The sequence below is a fragment of the Podarcis erhardii genome, assembly GCF_964252035.2.
Source record: "Podarcis erhardii genome assembly, chromosome: 6".
Lineage (NCBI taxonomy): Eukaryota > Metazoa > Chordata > Lepidosauria > Squamata > Lacertidae > Podarcis > Podarcis erhardii.
Genome location: NC_138510.1, coordinates 55,933,268 through 55,955,895, shown reverse-complemented (window position 1 = coordinate 55,955,895; position 22,628 = coordinate 55,933,268). Strand labels below are relative to the sequence as shown.

The window sequence follows — 22,628 nt, the reverse complement described above, 5'->3', positions numbered from 1 at the left end:
ACAAAGGAAGAAGCCTTTAGAGCTTAGGGAAACACTTCCCTTAGAACTTGATTGTCCATAGTATATATTTATATAAAGACTACTGTCTGACATGGTTTCCTGTAAATATGAACCATGAGACATTTGTGAGAATCTGAAAGGCTAGATGTTTCTTATTTTCAAGTGGGACTACAGGGTGTACTGCTTTAATTATCAACATTCAGTGCAGCAAAATGTTTTGAACATATGACCAGTTTGCTGATGCAAACATTTAAACTCTGAACCAGATTTTTCTTTTCTTTCTGGCTTTCCTTTGACTCATGTTGTAGATGGAGCTGTTGTGTTTCTGGCTTATTTTGTCCCAGCCATCCTATGAATAATGTACTAAGCTGTGACGCATTTCCCCCAGAATGAATTCTGTGGGAATTCTGGAATACAATGATATAACACATCTAGGGCAACAATTGGGGCTAATGCAACTGATCTCCAGGCAACATTTTCAGCATGTAAAGGGGCTGGGGTGTGTGATCAAGTATTTATTCAGGCTCCTCATGGTGTATATTTCCATCTACTGGTTCATTGCCCCATCCCAGTCATCTGGAACATGGGCAATTTTTTGTTAGATGAAGAGAAAAAAAATGCATTTCTAGCAGCAATGATATCCTCATGCAGTTACCCAGATTTAACTTCATGGTGATGCACATCACTAAGAAGCTAGTGTTGAGCAAAGGCATTGCTCTCACTTTGAATTTGCTTTATTTGCCCCGTGGTTTTATCTTGAAGCCAAATCTTGTTTGACGGCATGTTGATGCCACTGTTATTCAAGAAGAGGACCTGTTTTGAACAAAACAAAAATAGCCCTGAAGCTGCCAAAAATAAAATGGAGCACTACGGTGGTAGTGGGGTTGGTTGCCTCAGAGCATGTTTTGGATGCACCTTTCCTCTGTAGTGGCTTTTGTGAAAAATCTTGCCTTAAAGTTCCCGTTAAAGGAGGAGCTGAATTTTATGGGGAAGACTGTTTACAAAAGCCACCTAATCCCAAATTCATTGTCTCATAGTTTTGGAAGTATCCTCATGGTATCACAATCAGTTACAGTAATTTCAGGATTATGAAGTATATGCACAACCATTTACTGATTGTGAAACCATAATAATGCAATTTCTGCTAGGATCTTAGCAGTTACGACTATGATTTCCAAATGGCATTTTTAGAACAGAAACTTCAAGTTGAAATTAGTATTAGTGAAGATCGTAGAAAATAGTAAAGCATAGAAAGCTACCTTATACCAATACAGACCATTGGTTCAACACAGTATTGTTGACACTGACTTGACAGTGACTCTCCAGGGTTTCAGGCAGGGAATATTTCCCAGCCCTGCCTGGGATCAAACCTAGGACTTTGTACATGAAAAGCATATACTCCATCACTGACCTGCAGTGCTTCCCCAGTGTCATACATTTGTCCATAAACCTTGGTTTGTATCATAAGAACCACAAGTGGGTTTTTACTCATTGACTAGTGCTTTTTTGCCTTCTCCCTACTGCAACTCACTGAGCTCCCCAAAAGCAACTCCTGTGGGTCAAAGCAAGCTGCAGCTACAGGAGGAATAAATATATATATCAGAGACTAACTCCACAAGTGCCTTCTATTGCTGGGCTCTGTTGGATCAAAGCCATTAGATTTTCTTTTGTGGTTATTTTGAGCACGTCATCATCCACACAGATTAGAAGCTACGCATGGAGTGAATAAATGTCATGACAAAATGGTACAAGGAAAGATTGCTCAATAGATTAATCCCTCAAAATTAAAAAGCAGGAACACTATGTAGCTGTGTTCCCTTTGAGGCATCCTGATTAACTGGATACATTGTTACCTTTTAGAGCAAATTACTGAAAGGAGGCTTGGAGAGATTGAACTAGCTGCCCCCTTTCTGTCAAGACACAAATGTTTGCTTCCTCCTTTTTCATTAAACAGTATCTACTGGGATCTGTTATTTTCCCATCTGTTTATTCCGTTTTGAATAATTTAAATAGAATGGAGATTTCTGTTTGACACATGCATATGATTTTCAGAAAGTTAAATGGTGACATCAAGATAGGTCAAATTAAAACCTGTCAGATACCAAATGTACCAAATTCATGATGCAATTATTGAAGCGTGGAATATACACAGCCTTGTCAGTAGGCACTGGACACACAAACAGACCCCTTGAGATAAATGTTTTGATGGCCTTCATCTCAACAATGATGCCATTAAAATGGAAACACCAAGCAAGAAAGCAGGTTGGTACTGCACAGGATGGAGCAAAACCTGATTTTGATGAAGATTTTGAATTTATTATAGGTACGCAAAGGATACGTTGGCTGAATAGCACCCCAAAATTACAATGAAAATTGGTATGGGGAAAATAGGTATTACAACTTTTAGTTTAAAAATGGTTCAACAGACTGATTTTATAGCATGAGGCTCTTAATCTCACATAAGGCAAAAGATTTCTGCATTGCAGGGGTTGAACTAGATGTGGTCACTTCCAACTCTACAATTCTATGAAACTTGGCAGTGTATGAGAGGTTAGGATGAGTATGGTCCATACCACATTTGAGGTGGAAAGGATAATAAATGGTGTCTTATGAATGAGCTAAATGTGTGGTGATCAAGTTTGAGAAGTATGCTGATTTCTTACACAAATTTTGCTGGAGTAGTTTTGAAGGAAAAAATCTCTATTTATACTGTGTCCTTTTGGAAATCATGCTAGGTCAAGGGGAACATCTAGTATGTGTCATTGCCCACGAATTGTGTAACATTTTGCAGTTTTAAAGGCATTTTTTTTTTTGTGGCCACTGTTATTAAATGGGGGTTCATAAGAAAAGACCCTGCAAGTGCCTGTTGTGACAGAAGGTTATGTTCAGGGGAGAGGGATGAATGACATGTTGAGTGAATGACAAGCAGAGAGGGTTGGTTGGAATATGACCATTAGTGTAGCTCTTTGAAGGACAGAAAAACACTGGTGGGGAGAGGGACAGATGAGAGAGAGAGATGGCAATATTCACAGACTAGGCCTATCAGCCTTGAAGTGTTTACAGCTCAGGTAGTCAAGAGGTTAGAAATTACAGGTGTGAAAATATACTGGGTGAAGAAACCACAGGTGATAAGTACAAAATAGTTTGTAAGGGAAGAGAGGAGTGGAAAATATAACTGAGATGCACTACAGCTGCATTCCTGACAGCAGCTTTTGAAGGCACAGAAAAGCCTTCAAACTAAAATGGAGGGAAGGGAGATTTAGGGGGTCAACTGTGTGGCTCTGTATATGTACATGCTGAATATCCTCTTTTTCGAGTGCAACCTCTAAGGTTAGGTGTGACAATTGACCTAAACAAGAACAACCACCACCTAGCCACCATGCTCCTGGACTTTTCTCATTCATAGAAGGTGCACAAATCTGCCTGGATGATTGCAAGGCACATGAACCTGCATGGCCCCTTGCCCAGTGAACTAATTGTTACTGGTAGAGAAGTAGCAGCCTGTAAAAGTTGGCAACCCCAATAAAGACATAGAAGCCTAGTTAAGAAAAAATATTGGCAACCCTTATTTATAACTTCTTCTTTAAAAAATGAGCTGGTTGTTACAGGCAGAAAGGCAGCCGGAGTCATTAGTGGTTTGCAGCCCATTACACATAGGAGGCTGGTGGGGATGGGGGAAGTTGGCAACCCATATTTCCAACCTTTTCCCCTTGTTTAAAAAAGGAGGCAGCTGTTATAGGTGGAGAAGCAGTGACAACCAGTAAAAGCTGAAGCACCTTTAAAGAACTAATCACATGATGCGATACCATACAGTACCATAACAGTATTGCCTAAATAATATGTCTGTTAACAGCTGTCTTTTCGCAGCATTTTGGGGAGTGAACACGAAAAGCCCTTAATACGACGTGTTAAACTGAAAGGTTTTTTGTTAATGTTTGTTTTTTGTTAATTTATCCATTGCCTCTGCTGTTCTTTCTGACAGCAGCAAAGTAAGAGATTAACAGAGTCATTCTAAACTTGAATTCTGCCAGCTGAATGGTTGTAGGTTTTAGCAGAAGTCCTGCTATAGAGGCTGAGGAGCAGATAAACTGTCTCCACACAAAAATGTGGTGATACGCTGCTGGCATGGTTGTTCTGCAAGCAAAGATAAAGTGAAACAGGATGGATTTGAGGGCAGGATGTGGACAGCACAGGGTAGGAGCACACTCACACTGCATCAATGGTACCAGGAAATGGTGGAGGAACTGTGAATTTGAGCTAGCAATCTCCTCTCTACACTGTGTCCGCTTTGCAGACTATACCGCAGAGCTCTCTTGCTGCTGCTTTTGCCTAGTTTCAAGGTGGCTTATTGTGAAATTTACTTGAGCTTGTTTGAAACCATAGCCTCTGATTCATATATAATGATAAGCCAGGTAAAAGTGTAACTAAATTTGCTAAACCCCTCTTTCTGGCCATTTGGGAGAAGAGTTGGGCAGGGGAGGATGTGAGCCTAAGACTTTCAGCAGCTCCTTGCTGTTTGTGTTTATAGCACTACTAAACCATGGTTTCATAGCTCCTTTATGGACAGGGAATTGTTCTAGGAATGTAATTTGATGGTTATTGTAGGCCTGAGGCCTACAATCAGTTGATTCTTCCAGGTCCTCAGTTATGCTGGATTTCTTCACAGGGTCCCAAGCCTCTTCCTCAGAGGAAGTCTTCTCAAAGTCTGGGTCAGGTGGGAACCGGACTGTTGGAAGCCATTTGGAATCCTACAACATTTGAAAGGCCATAGGTTCCCCTTCCCTGTCTTAGAGTAGGAATATCCCATTTGACACAATTTCAAAAAAAAAAAAAAAGTTATTTGCATGGCTTGACACTGATTTCCAACACAAGAAAAGGATTGCCCTACCCTGGCTTGAAGAAAACACCCAATTGGTATTAGATAAATTGATCTGTGTTTTTGGTTTGAAAATTGTGTAAACCTTATTTCTGCTATCAATAATACTCCCATAAACAAACAGTGGTTGATCAATATCCTATTACTGCTATAGGCAGATGCACTTTGTTTCTAATTAGAAATTCATTGAATTGCAAAGCCCACCTTCCCAACAAATCGCAGGCCCTAAATGTTAATAATTGCTTTCCCTAATCTATACTTTTTTCTGTCCGAATGCTTTTCCTATTATTTAGTATTACTTAATATTACACAGAGGCTAAGTCTGACAACGAAGAAGCAGTTCTTCCAGGCTGAAGTTGTGATCCATATCCTATATAGATTCTTTTTTTCTAATGTTAATAGCACCACATGTGGCCCTTATTGTTTTTATTCTGTTTATTCTTTCTTTGAAATAAATAGCTGTTTAACACAGATTTTATTAGCTCCTGCTGCTTATTTCTCACATTCAGGCCTAATTCTCTGTTTGTGGCAGTAGGGTGATCTGTATTGGTATTATAGTAATTGATGTCACAAACACAGCAATAAGGCTATGGCTTTGTAATTTTACCAAATAAAAACTCCAGGCCACAGGAAAATCTCCATTTTATATGTGCACCAAAACAAAGCTTTTAACATTTTTAAAGCAACTTCAGGAGGAGTAGAACTTCAATTTGCACAAGCCTGCCAGATGGTTAAAGGTTGTTTCTAAATGGATGGCCTTGATTTTAACTGGTTCACACCATTTTTTAAAAGATGGTAGTAACTCAGTTCAGTTAATATTTGAGATCTCTTAAGGGAAGTAACATTTTTTATTGATCAAGTAGTATAGAGAGGAAGATACGGAAGCCATTTTACACATATTGAGTCCAATTGGGGAACTGAAATTCAATTTAGTTCATATTTAAAGGCGAACCTACCCAATTTTCACTTTTCAAAACAAGATGAGGCCTGAAACCTATCCATCCTTCAAAATTCACATTTATCCAAATTTAGCAATACCATTCTCTAGGGAAATAATGTGTATGAAATGCATATACTAGGGCAAACTGTACATAAGTTGCATATGCTAGTAAAAAAATAGCATACAAAAATGGGCAATGTAGGAGAAATTGTTCTGCAGGATAGATAAAACTGCATACAAACATGTGTTAGGAGAAAATCACATTAAAATGCTGGTGAATTTTCAAGTCTTCAATATTTATTTACAAACTGATGAGGTAGTGTGGAGAGCTGAACTTTAGATTGGAAAAATGAGAAACAGAGAGACAAAAACACATTTGCCCATGCCCAGTGCTTTTTTCCAGAGAGTACTAAGGGTACGCAGTACAGGCACCTCTTTTTTGTTGTTGTTAAAAAGTGTGGCACTTACTGTAACAATTTCATGGTGACTATTGGCACCTATTATTTTTTTTTTTAAAAAAGCACTACCCGTGCCTAGGTCCAATCTCATGAGAGGAGTGTGCTTAGTCCTCTTGAAAACATCCGTGCTTAGGGCTGCAGTCCTATACCTATGGCACATACCTGGGAGTAAACTCTGTTGTAATCAATGAAGCTTGCTTCTGAATAGATATACATAGGATTGTATTGTAACAGTGTCTTTCCCCCCTGATATCAGTGGGAGTTCGTTAGCCTTCTCCAGACTGTGCCAACTCTGTAATGCAAGAGATGTAGAAACCTTACCTTCTACATTACCATCAGCATGAAATAGTCTTTCCCAAGATAATGCACCAGTTTAAATGCAATTACAACCCCAGTTTTAATATTTTCTAATGTTGAATGATGCAATTAATCATACTCACCAGTTTTCCAAACATTTTGATTTCTGAATAACTGGACCACTATCCTACTCTAAATGAATAAAATGAGAGTCAGGATTACTAAACCACAGAGGTTACAGGGTATAGTCAGGTTTTCTTTCCCTAGGTAAAGCAGGAATGGCCTCACAGTACATATTTAATCATGTAGCAAGAATCATTAAAAGAAGTGTGGCTTTCAAAGCCTTAAGAGCACAGTTTCTTGTTCTGTACTGCCTGTCTGAGAAATAAAGTGTTGAATTTGATAGTGATATTTCTTTTCATTTAAGCTCCATCCATTATTCCTGGTAGCGGACTTGTAGGACTGTGCATTTATGTTTGAACTAAAAAAAACCCACCAGTCTTCCTTGGGGGAGTAAGTACCATTCAGATTTGAGAAGTCTGCTTTTATGATTTCCTATTCCCTTAATCATTTCTTTGCCAACCTGTACTTCCTCAGCTATTTTAATCTTTCTTCTTGAATTGATCTTGTAGCACCTGATACCTTTCAACACTTTTCACTGAACTGATTTCTAATTTGTCATATTGGAATCGATTTAAGTGTTTTCCTGTGCTCTTAACAAGTAGTAAGAGTCACCATATTCCTCCAGTTCAGGGTCATCACAGCAGAGGAAGCCTTTAAACATTTGCTACTGCTCTCAAGAGAAAAAAAACTGAAGAGTTTTCTCTTAATGTGCTTATGAGATAAATCAGATTATCACAGCTCCACATTCCACAATATGTCCAAAAATTACTATTATTGCTTGAAAAACTTGCCTTGTGAATATTCAGGGCCTCCACCATGGTAATCATTCCCAGTTTGACCTCACTTCAGATATGCTGTCCCAGCCAAGGGGTTTCATAAATTGGATTTCTTCCATGTTGTTTATTTTTATCTTGACCTTACTGTTGGGTTGACCAGAAAAGAAAGTAGTCATATACAACGGATACATGGATGGTGAGTCTATGGCCCTTCAGATGTGGGACCAACTCCCTTCAGTCAGGAATGATGCAAGTTGTGTGATAAGAGTGATAAATTATTTTTCAACATTACACCCTGAGCAAGTGGATGAAATTTTGAGCATGCGGAGACATCACTGGTTTTGCTGTTTGGCTGTTCTGAAAAACAAGATCTCATTCTGCAAATGGAAGCTGTTGTGTCACAAATTAGAATGCCTTTAAAAAAACCAAAAACTTTATTAGGGAGGATGAGTCGTTGCATAGGCATGCTAGCACATCCACTGTTTCAACCCTGGTTTTGACCCTGAATACTAAAACATCTAAGACTACAGCCACATGCAAATAGCATCTTGAAATGTTGTATTGTATTTGTGGGCAGAAAAAGTAGGAGAGGGCATTTCTCTTGTGGGGGAGTAATCCAACAATTTCTTGCGGGTTTGGGCGCCCACCAGTAGCAGCAGCACAGCTTCTTATTTGTTTCTGAGTTTTTTTAGTTGCTACTATTGTAAATGGCAGGAGGAGCACCAACTATGTTGGCTGTCACCACAACTATGTTGGCTGTCACCAACTATGTTGGCTGCCAAACCACAACCTTGCATCTGCCACAATGCCCTAGGTCTAGCATCCTTCTGGGGTATTGTGGGGTGGTGGTGGTGGTGGTGGCTGCCACCCCCCTCCAAAAAAAATGGTGGTGAATTTTCAGAGAAAATTCTGCAAAATGTTTTTTGGGGGGGTGAGCAAAAGGAAAATGACTGAGAAATTTCAGCTCAACTCTAAGACCAACCTTCTGATGCGCAAAATTTGCAAGGGTGAGCAGGGATGGAGGCAGAGTATAAGTAAAGAATGGGAGAAAGAGGAGATCATTTCATTTTTATGTGCTTCCAAAACTCAGTCATTGCCCAATTATTGTTTTCTACCTTGCTAATTGATATTATACATTAAAGAATTAGTGATAAGAATCTTTATAATCAGGATTAATCCTATCATCGGCCACACTGAGCCACATGGCTCAGATGGTGGGCTCTGCACCTCTTACCTGCTGCCTGCAGGGACAAATACTACCCTGGCTGGACAACTAGCCACTGGCACTACTGCCACCAATGATTCTTCCTTCCTCCCAGCTGCTACTCTTCCCTCCTACCTACCCACTGTTGCTGCTGCCCACAACCCAATTCTCTCTGGGGAGTCTATCTTATGCATTTCTCTGAGTGCGCAGCCCTTCCTCAGAGTGATGCATTGTTGATGAGGTCACACCAGAGACTGCTATGCTGCCGCCATATTGCAACGAGGCTAAAAAGTGTCTGTTAGTTCATCTTTGATTTTAACATTTTTGTATGGTTTTTGTTGTATGGCTTTATATATGATTGCTTCAAACCACTCTGATATATTTTATGGATAGTGCTATATAAATACTTAAATAAATAAATAAATCGTACTGCTTTATGTATCTTTGCATTTTAAACTTAAAGTAACTTTAAACAGTATTTGCTGCCATCCTGGCAAAGTGACAGTGGTGAAGGCCCACTCTGGAGTGACTTCACCCATAATGCCTTGCCTTGAGGAAAGACATCTTTCCCAAGTGAGGCATTGAGTTTACCCTGTGCTCCAATTCCTTATTCATCAGCAAAAGGGAAGCAATAAGAAAGAGCTGGGATTCTGCCACATGTAGAGTTTGACTTTTATATTGCATGTTTGTGCGAGCTTTGCCATTATACTATGGAAATAGCAGGAATGTATAGGGATAGTTTTGTTTCCATGCATGATACTCTCCCCCCCCCCCCCATACATTTGCAATAGTCATTAAACTGCCCATATGTGTTCTTTTGTATTATTCATATTGGCCTCTGCTTTTGAACCATGGCTGGAAATACAAAGATATAGAAAGTGTATAGGAAGATGACTGGCCATATGCTTCTGGAAATTCACAAAAGCTCCTACAGACAGTGTTCACATTTTATTGGAGTCCACCTACACACCTGCATTATTGATAATAAAATCCACACAGAGTAATAGGCATGGGCAGTTGAGTTTTACTAAGATCCCTGCCAAGTGTCAACAAGATGAGTGGCACATTTTATCATGATCCAATGATACATTTGCAACTAATAATAGAGGGCAGAGGAAGTATGAGACTGTGAAGTATTACATGTATAAAGATCTGTTGGAGGGGTTAGTTGAAAGAATGTATTATTTAGTGCTTGAGTGTGATAACATTTTATGTTTTTAATTATCAGATTATCTGCTTTAAAAGGAACAGAAATAGCATTTTTGTCTTGATCAGAGGGTATATCCAAATTGTATTGCAGGGTGTTGTGGCACTCCAACTAAGGAATATCCAATCAGAGAAAAAATGTAGAAACTTCATCAAGAGAACTTAATTTCTCTGAGTTTGATAGCTTAACATTTTGGAGAAAACATGCCACACTTCCTTGTCTGGATCAAGAACTGATTGCAGTCAGATGGAATTTGATGATGGTGTTAATGAGGAAACAGTTCTAGGTGTCAGTATCACTAGGCATCTTTGTACTGGGCTTCTTTTCACAAAATGTATGATAAAGGAAAGAACTGAACGATCTGTGGTACCTTTACACGTGGGTAGTGAGAGTTGGGTAATGTACCAAGAAGAAATAAGAGTGGTGCAGGAGAACATCTTGCAGATAATCTAGCCTTAAATGAATTAGTTAATTTACACAAAAAATAATTCATTCTTTGCACTCTTCCAACTCACCCTGAGTTAATTAAGGTTAGAATTAAATAGAAAAAAGTCAGCAAATATCTCCAAGGGCATCAATACTAAGGAAAAGAAGTAAGTGCTGAGAGAGAGAAAGAGAGGGAATATATGCCAGAATAAAAGGTTAAAAGAACGCTGAAAGTTTAAAGTCTTAAGTCAGGAAAAGTTAGTGAAGAAGTAAGCAATGAAGAAATTTTAAGGTCAGCTTAGAATTGCAATTTAGAACTATTCAGCGACAAATCTAATAAAGACAGTTTTAGAGCCTGATAAAAATTTGGCTACCATACTGAAATGAACAGTGCTCAATGGCATATGTTGGTGGGTTGTGTCTGTATAATGGGTTCAACTCATACATTCTGAGGGGTTAGAACAGCTCAACATTCTGGCTCAATTGGAGAAAGGTGGCTCCCATGGTAGCAGAAAGATAAATTGAAGTGTTGAGGAGATTTGTTTTAGTTTTTGTTCTAAATGCTGGTTCATATGGAGTGAGGATAAAAAAAAGTGCATGATACACGGTGAATTATTTTGGTTCTAAAAACGTACCTTTAGGCAACCACCTAATTTTCCACATGATAAGAGTCTGGGGGTGTCATATCGTAGCCCATATAACTCATTATGATTAAAAAATAGTTCAGTTCTTTCTTAATAGGTATGTTTTGGTTTAGGAATGTATTTGTAAGAAGAAGTCAGATAGCATGGCATCTTATGAATCTGGCCTCCCACCCCTAGGTATCTTGGGTTTAAATATTGTTGTACCCTGAGTCCTGCAGTGGGAGGGGACCTGTTGGAAGTCATAGAAAAAGGCTGACCTAAGTAAACCAATGCTCAGAGTTGTCCACAATGCTCTTCTTCTTGTACAATAACACTCCCAAGGAAACAGGAGATGGCCAACATTGCCCCATTAGTGCCCTTTCATGGACATGAATTATATCTTATGTTCAGCTGCAAGTAGGAACTAAACACACCTGACTGTCAGTAAAGTTCATATACCATCGAATGAATTTCATTCAGCATTTCGACTGCACAGACATAAGTTTCAATCTTTCAGATGAGGCCTTGAAAGAGCAAGATTTTGGGAAAGGCAAACTTTTCAGTTTAGTGTTCATGCAGGCGTGCTTCCATTTTCAAGGACTTCCAAGTGTCACCAAAAGAATAGAGACAGCGTAATGATGAGAATTAGATTAGAAGTGGATCAATAGGCCTGACAATAAATGAAAGCAACACAGACATTATTGAGCAGATTAGGAGAGATAAATTAAAGTGGACAGTATATTCTGCAATGCCAGTGCTACACAAATGTTGGACGAAGAGAGTTTAGAAGAATAACAACTATTAGGAAGTGTAAGGAAAAAGAAGTAAATGGCTGTAACATTTGAATGATGAAGGGGGAAAAAACTCTCTGTGCTGTAGTGAATGTCAAACGAATGCTGGATGCACCAAAATAAATGAATTGTCAATGTGAATAGCACTAGTACTTTCTTAGAATTTAGTTACCTACCATTGATGGGTGACGAGTGCACAGTGACATGCTTAAAAATAAAAATAATTATAAGATAACTTGTTCAGAATATACTTAGTCTAAACACATTTGTTAGTGATTCTGCAAACCAGGAATATGAGGATTTGCAAAACTTTTTAAACAAAAAATTATATGTATGTGAGATCTGCAGAAATAAGGCTTATCTTTTCAGAGCTCCATAGTTGTTCTACTGTGAGTTCCAGATCCAGACTGCTCATTTTTCAAATTAATTGTACTGTTTTTATAATGTTTTGCCTGAGCCAACCTATTCTGAACAAATTCTGTAAATGGTTTTGGACAGGTAAGCTCACCTTTCAGATGTGTGGGTAGATCATCACATCACAGTGACATGTGCACTCTTAAGTACACAATTATACAAATATGCTTGGAATTCATATCAAATATATGCAAGCAAAGCCAATATTGCAGCTTCTTAACCAAGATATCAAAACTGTATTTTAGTCAGTATTTTAGTGGAAGAGGATAAAATATTGTAGGAATTTCTACTTTCCCTAATCACAGTACAGCTCCAATGCCTTTTTGAAGAAATGATCACATTCATTTACTTATACAGATGAAGTTACAGGTAGATAGTTGTGTTGGTCTGCTGTAGTTAAAACAAAATAAAAAAAAATCCTTCCAGTAGCACCTTAGAGACCAACTAAGTCTCTAAGGTGCTACTGGAATGAATTTTTTTATTCTACAGATGAAGACAGTGGAAAGTTTCCAAGTGATTTGACTAGAGAGCAGTGGACTTCAAAGTGTGTTCCTACAACCCTGGCTGGCTTGCAAACTATTACTTATTTCTCCCTCATCTGACATTTGCACCAGCAAGGGGGAGTAGGGGACATTTTAGGGCAGTTTGTCAATTTGCCAGGGATGCCAAACAGGTAAGCCACCATGCCTTGCTGGTGGCCAAGGCAAACCGAGAGGCCCTGTAGAGCAAATATGCCCCACTCCAATTATCAGGTTTTAACAGTACATAGCACCATGACTGTCAAATCAATGTGGAAAGGGTTCCCTGAATGTAGGATATCTAAAATTCACTGAACCATCTAACAAAGTTTTGGAAAACTGTATCTAGGAAAAGCATTGAAGCAATTCTTGCTTTTACTCACTGAAAATTTGTGCATATATTTCCTGAATCCAAGGGCTGACATTTTCAGAGGTGATGTGAGAACAGCTTCCATGTGGTTGGATTCCACACCTCTCTAAAACCATGTGACTTAATTCCTGCCATCTTTTGTCCTCCAAGCTTTCCCAGTTGGATGAATAGGTCTCTGCTGTTTGGTGTCTGCTTTTATTGTTTTTTAACACTAAACACTACTGTTTTAGTTTATTATGTTTTGTACATTGCCTTGAGATATACGGTATATGTGAAAGGTGATTGATTGATTGATTGATTGATTGATTGATATATTTTGCCAGAATGGTAATGGGAGCCATGCAAAGGTAACTTCAGTGCTGTTCTGGTCATGAAGTGGGCCTCGATGTTTATAGTTCTGCTTCCTGGTTCTCTGTATTGTTTTGCTTCACATGCTGGTATTGTGTCCAGTGGCATCAAGCTTCTGGAAGTATAGTTACAGGATCAGTTATTTGTGGTAACAACAAAGCCCTTGATTATCCAAGGCTTCTTTCTCTCACTTTTCTCTAACTTTTATATAACTTCTATCTCATTTACTCCTCCACTGTGAAAATAAGGTGTTGTGTTATTTTTATAAAAAAAACAAGGATGCTAATTTGTGCCACAGAATCCTGCACATCAGTACCACACTTTAAATCATATAATAGCCTTTGCCGTTGTGTTAAATGCTTCCTTGGTTTGACAAAGGTTGTTAAATCTAAGCAGACATGCATATGTGCATTTTTACCACTAAATTAATTACCAACACTCTAAAAGAGTGCAAGAGAGAAGGCATTCAAAGGGCTGGGCACGGTGCACATGGCTTCCATCCAAAAGAATAACATTGAGCCATGTAAGTCATAATTAATTCTATTGCAAATGTCAGAACACTTGCTTGGCATGTCTAAGCTGACCTACGAAAATTAGTCATCTTTCAGCAAGTCCTTTTATCATTTGTTTTTCAGCAACAGCGGCAACTTGACCTCTTGACTATAACCAACCCTGGTGAGTAAGCCACAAGGCTCAGCTCTTTTTATGTTTTCTTAAAGAGATGGTTGTCTGAATGTGTCTCTTTCTCCCCTCCCTGACATGCAAAATGAAAAACACTGTTCACCAGAAAATCTTTAACATAATAACAACTGACAGCTATATTGTGCTTGGTAAAGCCGCGGGCAGTTATCCGTTCACAGAGCTGCCTCTTCAGACCTTTACTCTGTGAATTTGAGTGCTGATATTTCTTTAAGCCTCCTGGGGTTACTGTTAGTGGTATGTCTGCAGGGTAGATATGCTATAATTCACAATGTATGTTCAAGTATCACAGAAGCATTCCATTTAACTCTCTGCAGTGGTAAACTTAGATATTTACTAAAGAACAGAGGAAGCCGATATTATCATTGCTCACTGCTGGAGAGAGAGAATGTGTTTGTCATCTTGAAAAATATATTATTAAAAATACTACATTAAAATAAAATGTTTCTGAAAACCGCTTTCTGAAGAACATACTAGCATGGCTTTTATTAAGTGCTACTTGTCTGTTTAGTACGGTGGCGATTAATCATGCCAATAATGTTCATACTAGTTTTGTTTGTTTCCTGCTAAGTGCTCAAAACAACAGAATTGGCCGTGTGGGGTGAAGGCTGGATGACTCTGCTTAGCAGACACGGGATATTGCAGTAGCTGCATGGCACACCCCGTTCTGTGTCGTCGTAGCTAAGCATTGGAGTAAGTCTGAGTTGTGGGTAATAAATAGAAAAAAAAATGAAAGCTAATACCATGTAGCATTAATGGCAAGGATCCAAATCCAAAGCATTTGGCTTCTTCTGATCTCCTCTGAGAGCATGGTGATCATGGTGCATTGGAGGATTAGAGCTGAAGAAGACTAATGTAGCCCAAGGGAGATCCCTTGAGACCTTGTATTGTCTTGTGCAAAGCTTCTGACATATATTGCTGCCACCTCACCAAAAAGAAAACTCCAGCATAGAACACAGAGGCAGTGTGATGTTACCAAGCCTACACATATCTCAAGTTATGCCTTATGTTTTAACACATCGCTATATAGGTGTAATACTTTGAGATCTTGGGTCTAGAGAGATAGTGTGTCATGAAGAAGTTGTACTGTAGTCCTATTACTAGGGGGAATTAGCAAGGACCACTGAATACCAATTCAGGTTTTAAAAAAAGTTTATTATAACACGTACCAAAAGAATCAGAAGGTAAAATGCTGATGCTGCTTGAGACTCCAAAATGGGATAATCACAAAACTTAAAATGGTAACAGGGCTATATACAGACTGAACAACTCCCATGTGGCTGGGTCAACCGCTTATTTGCTGCTATAAATGAGATAGATGGAGGCATGGAGCATTATGGTTGACGTGTGAGAGTGGAGAGTGGTACTAGGGGTCTTGCAAACTGCATGGGAGCCCTAGATGTACCAGACTGAACAAAAATGATGGGGGTTTGGGCCTCATGAGGGAAGAATAATCAGTGTCATTTGTGAAATAGAAGAGAAAGAAGTAAACAAGAGTTACAGATACAACTACAATTCCAAATGGCCCCACCCAAGCCTGTATGTGGAAGGGATAGCTCATTGCACTCAAAAACTTGAACATACAAAATTGCCTTGGTATATCCAATACTCTATGCTCTCTCTCTTTAAAAACTCATTTAAACATGAAAATGTAAGATTATCTCCATTTCATTAATTTGTGACTCACACATGGATAATTTTCAGGTGGCTTTCATTTCTGCTAGAGCTGTTTTATTGTGTCAAATTATAGATGCAGTTCTGCATTGCTCAGTTAATTTTTCACTGGTTAGAAAATAATATGTTAACCTTCCTAGAGTTAAATGGGATGATATGTGAGATTTACTGTATTTCTCCTTTGATTGAGGCTTGCTTTCCTCCATACCACTGCCTAGGAAACTGCCGTGCAAAATTAGATGAAAAGAAAAGCTTCAAGATGTGTTTTGGGGGGAAAGTTGCTTAAGAACAAATTCCACTATTAAAACTCTCTGAAAAGCCATTCCTATTACAGTCCTGAACATTCTGGACGCTTCTGACTAATTGAAGCATGAAAATAATATGAACTCAAAGTCATGAAGCTATAATACACCTATTAGTAAAAATGATACAGGGTAATAAAATGTGACAGAAAGTTGTTCACCACTGAAACTCATGCTCCAACTATTCTTAATAGGCCATGCTAATTATTACTACATTGATTCTGATCAAAGTACACGTCAAGGGATCCTGGCTGAGTTTTCAAACAACCACACATAATTACTCTTCATGTTTGTTGGTGAGAGCTTCATAAGCTGTTGTATTTTAAAATGAATTCTTACATATCTTCCTATTAATGACAGTCTGCACTGAAGAAAATATAATAATGCTCAGAAAAAGAGGGCAAATAAATTAGCAGGTAGGGAAGTACGTTAATCTGTTTGTGAGGTTAAATAGTAATTCTGGAGATAATGTTTACACAACTCTATGGAAGCTGGGAAGAGGGATTAGTTTTCAAGGCTAGTAGATGAGACCTTGGTCTTATGCATATTTTCTTGGACGTACATTCCACCAATATCAAGGGGATTGCAGCCCTAAGCCATTACTGCTCATGTAATCATTACATCTTAGTTTTTCTGTTTTTAATCAGCAATGGTCTGCTTTGCACAAACCGCTGCTGGGGTGGTAGACCTGTGTTTGGACTATACCAATTCAGACTGCTGGTGAGGAGCTGAATGCTTCTTTACTGGGGTGGGGATAATCCCTACACTTGGAAAGTCTAGCCTTCTCCCTGACATTCTACATTTCTTTGGGTAGTGTGTGTGTGTATGCGTGAATATGAGAGCATTTTATAAAATTAGCTCCCACTTGCAGTCTGAAATGGTATTGTCCAGCTATAGATTTACAATGGGTTCTCCCAGCTTTGCATTCTACAGTTACTACAGTACTGACGTGTTGGATTTGCACATCCAGTGCACTCAATTGCAACATTCTCTAATCTGGCACCCTCCATATGTTGTTTGACTACAGCTCCCCTCATTCCCAGCCAGCATGGCCAATGAACAGGAGGATTATGGGAATTGTAATCCAAAACATCTTAAGGGCATCAGTTTCGGGAGGGCTGCTCCATTGGTTCTTGGTCTGTGCAGGTCTCATATAGCATGAATGGCACAGCTGGAACAGCTGGGATAATGCCATCATGGAGTTTTCTAATATCATATAATTTCTGAGATAGCAAAAGTAACTTCTGATACTGTGCCTCATCCGATTTACCTAATTCCATGACCAGATAAAGTAGTAGCAGTGGGACATGGAGAAGTATCCTAATAAATCTCAACAGACTACAAAAATAGCATCTCAGTAACTTAGTTCAGCAAAATACTTAAACCTGCTCTGAAATATTGATTCTGGCATTTTTATCATCCACGGGATACGAAAAGATCCTGGGCCTTTTCAAGGGAAACCTCAACCATGTAAGAGAATTCACAATAGTATTTATTTATTTATTGCGTTAATATCCTGCCTTTCCTCCACAGAGCCCAAGGCAGCATACATGAGTCCTCCACACACACCCTCCCATTCATTCTCATAACAACCCTGTGATATATGCTAGGCTGAGAGATAGCAACTGGTTCAGAGACATGGCTGAGGAACAAGATACAGCAATCCCAGTTGTTCTTTTTCCAAGCTTGCCTCCTATCATGATCCAATATTTGTGTGTCCTTCAAATGAATCCTGGCTGCCTGCAGAAGAATATTTTCACAGTAGAAAATCAGCAGGCAGGTGTACAGAGGGGGTGGAACAACAATACCTGGGGAGCAGAGGTTAGGCTTCTTTTTTAAAGCCATAAACGGAATGATTTATTGTGTGACAGCTTCCCAGTTTCAGGTGCAGAAATGGCCTTTTCAATCCTTGTAGCCTCTGTTCGTCATAGCTTTGCATCACTTTGTATATGTCCACCTAAACTTCTAAAACTGCTGCCAAATTAAAAGTGTACTCTGTTTACACAGCAGAGAAATATCCCATGCGATATAGCTGCGTGGGGGCTATTGTCAGGTTCTCCTATGCCATTGCTTGTTTGTCCCCTCATGCAGGATATTCATATAAATTCTCCTCCTAGCAGCCATTCCGTTCTGTCACAATCAATTGAGCAAAATGGAGATCCAACAGCTATGGACTCCCACCCTATTCTTCCATCTTGTTTGTGCTCTACTGCATTATCATGCTTCATTGCCTCTGTTCTTCAGACCAGCTTTTGCATCTTCCAAATCATGATTTCAGAATAAGTCTTTGCTGTTTACATAAGCTCCCTTCACTGGACTCATATTCGAAACAAGAGTTTTATTTTATTTGGGGTCTGAGGCTGAAACCTGACATTATGTTGTATGAATATTCACATCTCGAAGTACATGACCTTCATCTACTTTTGTCTATCCAGCCTAAATTACACTGGGCAACAATTTTTTACTTTTTGAATGTTGTCTAGATTTCTACAACTGATTTAGGATATTTTTGCACTGCTGAATCAGGAAATGGCATCTGTTTCTCTCCATCAGGTCAGGTTTTCTGTAAACTGAATGGTGGGAATTGATAAAGGTAAGTACACGTAAATTGCATGTTGCTTCACCTTTTTTCAATCAGGGCTTGAACTTCCGTTTCTTGGAACTCCTGGAATGCTCAGCGGCAGGGAGGTCTCTCTTCAGAGTCCAACAGTAGTCAGCCATCATGACTGCGTCCCAGCAACCCTGATACCTGATCTCCATCTCTTTCATGTCCTGATGGAATCTCTCCCCCTGCTCGTGACTCATTGAACCCAGGTTCTCAGGAAACCGGTCCATATGTGAAAATAGGTAGTGCATCTTGACGCTCATGTTGCAGCCCAGGTTTCTGAAAGCAGTCAGCATGTTGTTGACAAGTTCTGCGTAGTTTCTGGCCTTATTGTTGCCAAGAAAGTTCTTCACTACCAGAACAAATGCCTTCCATGCTTCCAGTTCCACTTCGTTCATTGAGTTTCCGAACTCTGGATCTCTGATGAGCTGACAGATCTGAGGACCGTCAAAGATGCCAGCTTTCAACTTCTCCATGGTCAATCCTGGAAAAGCCTGGCACACAAGTAAGTGAAGCAGTCACCATCCTTGTCCAGAGCCTTGGTGAACTGCTTGATTAAGCCGAGCTTGATGTGCAGCGGTGGGAAGAGTATTCTGTCTCTGTCCACCAGAAGGTCGTTGATGACATTCCTTTCTTTGCAAGGCACCAATTCCTCCCGCACAGGCCAGTCCTTCTTCGTGTAATGCTGAGCACGGTCCCTACTATCCCACATGCACAGAAAACATGGGTACTTGGTGAAGCCAGACTGTTGTCCCAACAAAAAGTTCACCATCTTCAGGTCAACACAAATAAACCACTTATGCTGATCATAACCAATTTTCTCCAGCACATACTTCACCGCTTCATAGTTCTCCTTCAGTGTACTCGAGTGAGCCAGGGGTATAGAGGCAAACTGGTTGCCGTTGTGTAGCAGAACACATTTCAGTGATCGCTTGCTGCTGTCAATGAACAGTCTCCAATCTTTGGGTTCGTACTGTGACACTCCAAGCTTGAGCAGAAGCTGCGCAATATCTGCACAGTACACCAAGTCCTTCTCTTCTGAGAAAAAAACGGAGGTACTCTTGATGCCTGTTGCACAAGAAGCTGATGCGAGCACTGTCAGAGAGGAGGTTTTTTTCCTTCAATCTGGATGCCAACAGTTCGGCAGAGTCCTTTGACAAGCTGAGGTCGCGAACTAGATCATTCAACTCCTTTTGGGAAGATGGATGTGGAGCATCATCTTCAAGAACCACTTCTTCTTCTTCTTCATGTCCTTCAACACTGGAGGCATCTTCGTCACTAATGTCAGGAAGTTCTCCGAAGATAGGCACTGGAATTTCATCACAATGAGCTACAGGACGACATGGTGATTGAAGATCAGGATACTTTGTGGGGCGGCTGCCCCATTAACTTAGTTTTGATCCCCCAACTTTATGCTTTGCTGGACCAATTTATGGAAGATTTCGAGGTTTTATGACTTCAAACTGATCCCTTTTCGACATAATCACCCAGAACTATCGGACCTGAATACTTCTTGTCATTAAAATAATCATTTCCAATCAAAACAATTATTTGACAAGGCATTTTACCCCCACCAACTTCTTCTAAAATGCTCCACACAGGCGTACATGTGAACACAAACGTAAAAAAGACATGTGGCCATAGCTCAAAAACTTAACCTGGTTGAGCAAAACCAATGTGATTTTTGGATTCAGCGCATCAGATTAATCCTAAATCAGCTGAAAAAACACAGACAACAAATTTGTTGTTGACCAGTGTTATCTTTTCTCTTGTATCATCAGTCTTTCTCCAAAATAATTTGTATGCTTAGATGACTGGATGATACTTACAATTTTGCAGCAGTTTTAAAAACTAGATGGTCATATACAAAGTGATGCAAGCCTTGCTAACGATACAATCCAGTATTTTGCTGTGGTAGGCAGACAAATCAGCTACTCTGGAAAGGAGCTTCTATGCATCCCCACAGAATATATAGGGATATTATATTTTCTCCTCAGCCCCCCCCCATCTTTGTTTTCTGACTAAATATGGGACTCTTCTTTAACCCAATTTCTAGCATAGCGACTTTCGTTGCTAGGTGTTATTTTAAAAATAGGAATTATAGCAGAGCTGCTTGTAACACTGTAAGATTGGTCTTTTTGCTTGCTTAACATTTAGTTTTGGTGCACACACACAGTATATAGGAAACCTGAATATTAAGTCTGTGCGAGTGTGTTTTTTTCTGTCGGGAAATGGTTTTTCATCAAGTTAAATAAAAACCATAGAGAAGGCATTTGAAAAGCTAACACCATTACTTTTGAAATCTTTCTGCAACACCTTATTATTATTCTAGGTCACTGTGATGTTTCCATGCACCTTGGCATGTCCCTTTAATTGGATCCTTGCCTACGAAGGTCCAGCATAGTTGCATTGAAAGCTGACATTTCCAACTAACTGACCTTTTCAGGCCCAGTGATACTTCTATAATGATTATCCCCTTGCATTGTTTGGACACAATACCACATACTTCACAGCACATAAAGAATATGGTCTTTGAAAACTATTCAAAATTTCCAATCTCAAGTTAGCAAAATGAGAAAATTGGGTACAAACATTCTTCAGAAGTGTTATTGTGCAGGTATCGATTTGAATGCCCTTTCATTTCTCTGGGAAAAAGTGTTGTAGTATAGAGTTCTAAATTAACTTTTGTTCTGTTTTTTTTTTTCCTCCCACTAACTATAAAAAGGTCAAATTCATTCATAAGCCTGAATAGATTTGCTGGATATAAGCAATAAGATAACAATCAACCTTCAAATAACCTTTAAAGAGACAGTATCTTCCTCTATGAACAATAATTGATCTACTCATTAAGCAGGAGGGAATTCTTTCAGGCTCACCTAAGCAAAAAAAAAAAAAAATGTATAGGAAAAGGACACTATCTAAAACAACAAGGAAATGAAGTTTTAATATCAGAAATGGTTTAATTCTGCACATGTCAGTGACGTCAAAGGCCTGTTCAGACCTTTACATATTAGAAATGAAAGCCTATATTGCTGGGTCATAGATGGAGATATTACATGTTGAGGAAATATAGAATCTCTTAGTATATAAATAGTTGTTACTGTCTACACACATCATGAAAGCCCAAAGGAATGCATAAGCCCTTGACTCATTTCCTGATCTGAATATGCATCCAGGGGAAGAAATGGTATCTGAACAGGCCACTAAACAACACGGTTGTTGTGGTGCACATACTGCCTTTTCAATAGGACAACAAAATAATGAGAATCCTCTGACTATCGAGTGTTTTGGAGACAGAAATGGGCTCATTTCTCCTTTCATTCAGGTCAGTGGTGGCAGGAAGGTGCTAAGATAGTGGCATATAAAAGTTAGCCATTAAGTGTGAAGAGAAAGTGACAACGTGCCACTATCTCTTCACACTTAATGGCTAACTTTTAAAAGTGACCACTCATTTCTTCTGATAGTACTCACCTTTGGCTAGTCATGGTAGGTCAAAACTCCTTAAGCTTTGTAGACATCAAATCAGTGATACCATGATAGGATCTCATGAAGCTTCCTTGATAGAATACATTGTGTTCATCTAGTCCAGTATTGCCTCCACTGTCAGTGACTCTTCAGGGTCGTGGGTCTCTAATGTCTTTTAACTGAAGCATTGTAACAGCCCACAGCCATAATTTCAGGATTTCTGTTTTAATGTTCGGCTTAATGTTTTATTGTATTTTTATCACATTTGGATGCTATGTGCTGGCCTTTTGCTTGTGTTTCTATTGTTATAATTTGTGTGAACCACTTAGAGATTTTGTTATATTAAGCAGTATATGAATTATTAAAATGAATGCAGATAAGCTGGTAATGGAACAAATGAAGAACTGCATTTTGGGGGGCAAAGGCAGCTAAAGGTAGCTGAGATGGATGGATTAATGTGGGCAGCTGTGGCTCTGCTACATTATCTTTTCCAAACACACGGTATGGCAAGT

The 22,628-nt window shown here is 39.2% G+C and overlaps 1 protein-coding gene across 2 annotated transcripts in view; it reads left to right on the top strand.

Moving 5' to 3' along the window:
* The window catches only part of BEND5 (BEN domain containing 5), a 721,515-nt gene that overhangs the window by 334,696 nt on the left and 364,191 nt on the right, over positions 1-22,628 (top strand). For both annotated transcript variants that reach the window (XM_081868270.1, XM_081868274.1), the window contains exon 6: positions 14,007-14,046. In XM_081868270.1, coding sequence (XP_081724396.1) covers positions 14,007-14,046 — 40 coding nt within the window. The remainder of the gene's footprint in view (positions 1-14,006; positions 14,047-22,628) is intronic.